This window comes from Diaphorina citri, unplaced genomic scaffold (genome assembly GCF_000475195.1).
Source record: "Diaphorina citri unplaced genomic scaffold, Diaci psyllid genome assembly version 1.1 scaffold3656, whole genome shotgun sequence".
In the NCBI taxonomy this organism is placed as follows: domain Eukaryota; kingdom Metazoa; phylum Arthropoda; class Insecta; order Hemiptera; family Psyllidae; genus Diaphorina; species Diaphorina citri.
In genome coordinates this window covers 11408-16543 of record NW_007381056.1, presented here as the reverse complement: position 1 = coordinate 16543, position 5136 = coordinate 11408, and the positions used below count along the sequence as shown (strand labels likewise).

At 42.3% G+C, this 5136-nt stretch overlaps 1 protein-coding gene across 1 annotated transcript; it reads right to left on the bottom strand.

The window, feature by feature from the left end:
* Nucleotides 1-715: 715 nt before the first annotated feature.
* On the bottom strand, nucleotides 716-5035 carry LOC103520467 (protein hsr-9-like). The gene is made up of 4 exons (XM_026831571.1): nucleotides 4864-5035; nucleotides 2051-4653; nucleotides 1428-1653; nucleotides 716-939 (listed from the first exon to the last, which is right to left on the bottom strand). Exons 1-4 carry the CDS (start codon nucleotides 4955-4957, stop codon nucleotides 716-718), a joined length of 3147 nt encoding a protein of 1048 aa, XP_026687372.1. The 5' UTR covers nucleotides 4958-5035.
* Between the last annotated feature and the right edge of the window lie 101 nt (nucleotides 5036-5136).

Here is a 5136-nt window from a genome sequence, read left to right as displayed (position 1 = left end):
AAAATACACTAACCGTTGTTCCTATGTAAATAACAACAAACAATATGAGGGTTTTTTAGGTATGGTTTGGGGGGTTTATTGCCACAACAATTTTGATACCTCTAACCGTTTAGTCAACGAAAAAAAAGGTATTTAGAGCTGCCCAAATACCGCCAACTGCTGCGTCGATCTCAACCTAAAGTTTCGTGCTCCATTATTGACTTTTTTGAGACAGATATACAGTCTTATTATAGGATAAAAGCCGGCCGTCTTATTATAGGATAAGGAAAGTAAAAATCCGAACGTCTGGTAAGCTTACCTGCAGGTATACAGGACATGGTCGCATGATATGTACTCGGACAGCGGACACACCGCAGATATTTGTCATTCGAGGACAGGAGGGAGGTTGTCGGGTTGTCAGAAGCACACATATGACAAACATGACATGGGCAGGACTCGAGCTTGGAGGCGGACCATTTGGTGTGCGAGTTTCAGATGAAGATGATTACCTGACAGTATATTCTATTCGTTTGTTTGATCTATGATTTTCAGATGATTACCTGACAGTATATTCTATGCGTTTGTTTGATCTATGATTTTCAGATGATTACCTGACAGTATATTCTATTCGTTTGTTTGATCTATGATTTTCAGATGATTACCTGACAGTATATTCTATTCGTTTGTTTGATCTATGATTTTCAGATGATTACCTGACTCTGACAGTATAGGTATTCTATTCGTTTGTTTGATCTATGATTTTCAGATGATTACCTCTCTCAGTACTGGTCTTGGTCATATAGTACGCTTCAAAGTCAGAGTTCTTGCGCAGAATGGACGCGATTTCCTTATTGTTCTCCAAAGCTTTGAGTCGGTCAGAGGCTGAATCTCCTGTGGGTTTAGCCTCCAAGGTGGCTGTCGAGACTAGAGGACTGTCTTTGGTCTTTTGTTCGTTGTCACCTGAAAACACGGAACAACAACCAATAAAATAGAATATCCCCTGTTTACATTGCAAGAATGAGACTGAAAAGTCCCTTTACTCCAGCAGTCCAAACAAGGTCTTATGTCTTATGGTTCTTTTGAATGTCTTGGTTCCTTGAACCTTAGATGAGGAAAAAAAAAGGTCCTGTAAAAAGTGTTCTTTACATCGCATCGTTCCAAATCATTTCAATCACAAGCACAAGCTCTGCTTTTCCCCATCTGTGGCACAAGCTCGATTTATAAGAAAAATGTATGTTCTGAGAGTTTTGTCAATCAAATATAAATGGAAACTTGTTAAAAAAAATCTTCCTCCTCCAATCCAAGGAAAGCGACCACCTCCAGGAGGCTTGTCCAGAGTGTCCCGAGGGATCTAATGTAGTCGAGTTGGCTTTGAGTGGCTGGACATTCAAAGACGTGCTTTTTTTCACAATTCAAGCTAGGACTAAAAACAAATGGTATGTACATACCGTCGTCTTTTCCATCATCGTTCTCCTCCTCAGACTTTCTCGCCCTCCTCCTCCTCCTTCTCTTCCCCTTGTCCAACTGAAGTGCAAGTGTCAAGACCCGCCTCTTCCTCTTCCGCTCCCTCAGGGCTTCTCCTCCTCCAGCAGCTCTGTACCGTTTCACGTTGTACTTGGCCAGGGCTTTGGGTGGGCGACCCCGCCTTTCTACACGGAGCGGCAGTTTTTCCATCTGGAATCGGATGGAAAATGAAAATTAAAATAGACTATGTCTAGTCTGGGTATGGGACTTAAAACAGGGAGGATCTTACTTAAGAAAAAGCAAAGGTTGAGTGCGAAAGGCATCTACTCGTCAAATTTTGTAGTCAAAACCAAATATCAGACCAAAAGCATTGACGAAAAACGCTGACCCCGTCTGAACACCGAGAAAGGTGAAGAAGAAAACAATCCAGTTACTACCGGGGGTGCACAAAACATTGCACACCCCCACCCGTGCGAAATGTGACAAAACAGATACACTAAAAGCAAAATTGCCTTTTTTGGGTCTTGTTTCATTTTATTTGGCAAAATGGCAAATGGTGAAAAATTTAATAATACATATTTGAATTTGACTAATAAATTATTCTTACCTTTGGGGACGTGCCCTTTGGGGGTCTCCCTCTGGGTCTCACGCTGTCAGCAAGGTCCATCAGAGATATATTCCTAAGCGAGAAGAGTTTCTTCAAATCCTTACTCACTTCACGCCCGGAGCGACTTTTCAGGTCGCTCAAATCGGCCAAAAGTTGCTCGATGGATTTGTCAACTTCACTTAGGTTCTGATTGAGGTTGCTGGGTTTGGTGACAGCAGTTGTGGACAGGTCGCTTGATTCGACATCAGTCTTGGTTGCTTCAACATCACTTGTTTTAGTTGTTTCATCGTTGCTTAATACGTCTTGATTGTGGCTTATTATGTGTTTTGTGGTCTCAGTTTTTGACACAGATTCGGCGACTGGTTCAGTGGTTTCGTCTTCGAAAGCCTCAGTTTTCGTGTCAGTATCACAGTTATTTTCCAAAGTGGATCGCGCTTCATTTCCAGAATTCTGTGATCCTTCATTTCTGGAGTGAGCAAGACTAGCATCCAATTGGGGCTTTGTTTCATTTTCGGAGCCAAGTTTCTCAGTGTTTGGCGTACCAACAATATCGGGGTCAGCCTTGGAATCAGTTTTAGAATCTTTGCTTTCTGGGTGATTGGGATCAGTTTTAACTTCAGAGGGAGCTGGTTCATTTCCAGTCCGTTCCGGTTCATTTTCAGAATTCCCTTTCGCCGTTTTCGGGCTACCATTACTTGGGGTGGTTGGGGAGCCAGCACCCACCGGGCGTCGAAAGCCCCGAAAATTCTGCTCCTCCACCGAATTCAAACCCTTCGGGCTTCGCTGAGAGCCGAGGATCTTCTTCTTCAACTCATTCAGCTGGTACTTCTTTAGATAAGCCGCCTGAGGAGGTTCCTCACCCCGAGGGTACTTTCGTGGCCGTCCCCGCTTCCCCGGCGAAGAGCTCTTTATCGGCGAAGGGCTCTTGATGGGCGTGCTAGCTGGGAATCGTCTTGCCCGGGGAGGGAGTTTTGGAGCCGGGAGCTCAATGGAAGACGGGTCTTTAGGATATTTTCTGGGCCGACCACGACCTTTTGGAGAAGAAAATACCGTCGCCGGTGAACTTTCGCCGTCTGGTGAAACTGGATCGGGATCTTTACTGCCTTCGGCGGAAATTTGAGCGTTCCGGGGTGTTGTCACATAGGGCTCTTGGCCCTTTGGGTATTTCCGGGGCCTTCCTCGGGATTTAATCGGAGATGGAGCAGGTGTATTCGTTACATCAGTGCCAACTACTTCTGTAACGCTTTCATCAACTTTACTTTCATTGTCAACATCCTTGACGATACTTTGATCAAGAAGGTCTTCCTTTTTGACAGCAGACCCTAACACTTCTTTGATATAGGAATCATCTCCACTCTGGCTGTTTTCACTTTGGCTGAGGTCATCACCCATGATTAGTTGTTGGTACATTTCCTCGATGTTGATCTCATTCATGGTTTTCTCGAGGAATGCTTTCATAGCACCTGCTTTGGAAGACGGCTTAGCTTCTTTGGCAACAACCAAGTCATGGGCAATTGTTTCTGTATCACTGAGGTTTGATTTAGTTTCTACATCGACGTTTTTGCCGGAGTTAACCTTGTCTTTCAAGTTGCCTTTGGGAGCATGTTCTTTGTGATTCCTCTTGTTCATGGTTTCAGCAACTTTCTTTTGTGCTTCCACATTTTCTTTCACGTTTTTGCTTCGTCGCGGTCGTGGTGTAACAGGTTTTTTGATCTCCAGTTCTTGTTCTTTGCCCAATTCTTGTTTTTCAACACTTTCACTGGTTTCATTTGCTCGATCTGCATTTGTTTCATCTCCTTCCTCACTAGGAACATCTTGGGAGCTATCTTGCACATTCTCAAATCTCTCACTCTTGGGTGATTGTTCAGCCAACTTTTCATAATCTTTGTCAATCCGTTCTTTAGGAATTTCCAGTTTGACGGCTCGTTTTAAGTGAGCTTTTCTTTTGGTAGTCAGAGACCATTTTCGCCGTTTCTTTTTGACCAACATGGTGGTGGGTTTGACAGGTTTCTCATTGGCCTTGTTGTCTATCAAACTATCATCCATATCTTCATAGGCATCATCATCTTCTATTGAGTTGAGAGGTGAGTCTATGATTTCATTGGGTAAAGGAGGGTCTGAATTAGTAACATTAGAAACAATCTCATCAATTTCTTTAGAAGGAATTGTTGGAATGGTGGCATTAATTCCAGCATTGTCTTCAATAGGGAGGGTTGGACTAGTAGTATTTGTGATGGACATTTCTTCCAAAGGGTCATTCCGAATTGTGAACCTTGAGACGGGTGTTCTTTTAGGATGTGTTGAATGAGTGACATTTCTGACATCAGATTTTCCTACTTTTTGAATTGTGTCCATTCTTTGAGTTGCTTGCTCTTCTTGAGCTGTGTTCATATTCTGGACAACTTGTCCAAGTCTTTCCTTGCATTCTTTAGAATCAGACTCTATTGTACTTGGTACAATAAGGTGCTGATTAAATTTAGGAGTGGTATCACAGATAGAATCAGTCAATATTTGGGGTGAATAGGTTTCAATTGTTGAACATTGGGGTTTGTCTTGGGATTTGGAAGTGCTTGGTTGATTGATATAGTTGGGATGAGAGATTTCTGGAACAATCAGAGACCCATGACAAGGGTTGATTATATGTTATGTAGAAGAAAAAAAAAGTTCTGATTATGTATCTCCAATTACAAGTCATCAATTCCCAAAGGCAATACCTTGGTGCTCAACTTAAAGTGATTTGCCACAAATGGATAAAAAGGAGATTATATTAAAAAATAAAACAAAGAAGAAAGAAATGGAACAGCATTTCTCACCTGGTACATCTCCTGTGTCCTCTCGTGGAATGCTAGTATCGACTGAGTCTTTATCAGGATTGAATGCACTGAGGCCATCTGAAACAAGTGACATTACAAATTAATAAAGTTCATTTATAACAGAACACTACAACACCTAGCTGAAAAGACAAGACAGGGTAGATTCAGTCTTGAAAAATGATAACTTCGGTTCACATTCTGTTGGAATAGCAAGGTGAATTTAACCACATTACCCTTAGTAGGTAGCTCAAAATGTTTGGTCCTACATTTTTT

Bases quoted from the DNA above. Each gene is read 5' to 3' on its own strand.
- LOC103520467 (XM_026831571.1), bottom strand. From the start codon at position 4,957: ATGTCACTTGTTTCAGATGGCCTCAGTGCATTCAATCCTGATAAAGAC. The intron at 1,654-2,050 runs GTAAGAATAATT...ATCCGATTCCAG, and splicing joins CAAAGGGCACGTCCCCAAAG to ATGGAAAAACTGCCGCTCCG. The intron at 940-1,427 runs GTATGTACATAC...CCGTGTTTTCAG, and splicing joins CGATGATGGAAAAGACGACG to GTGACAACGAACAAAAGACC.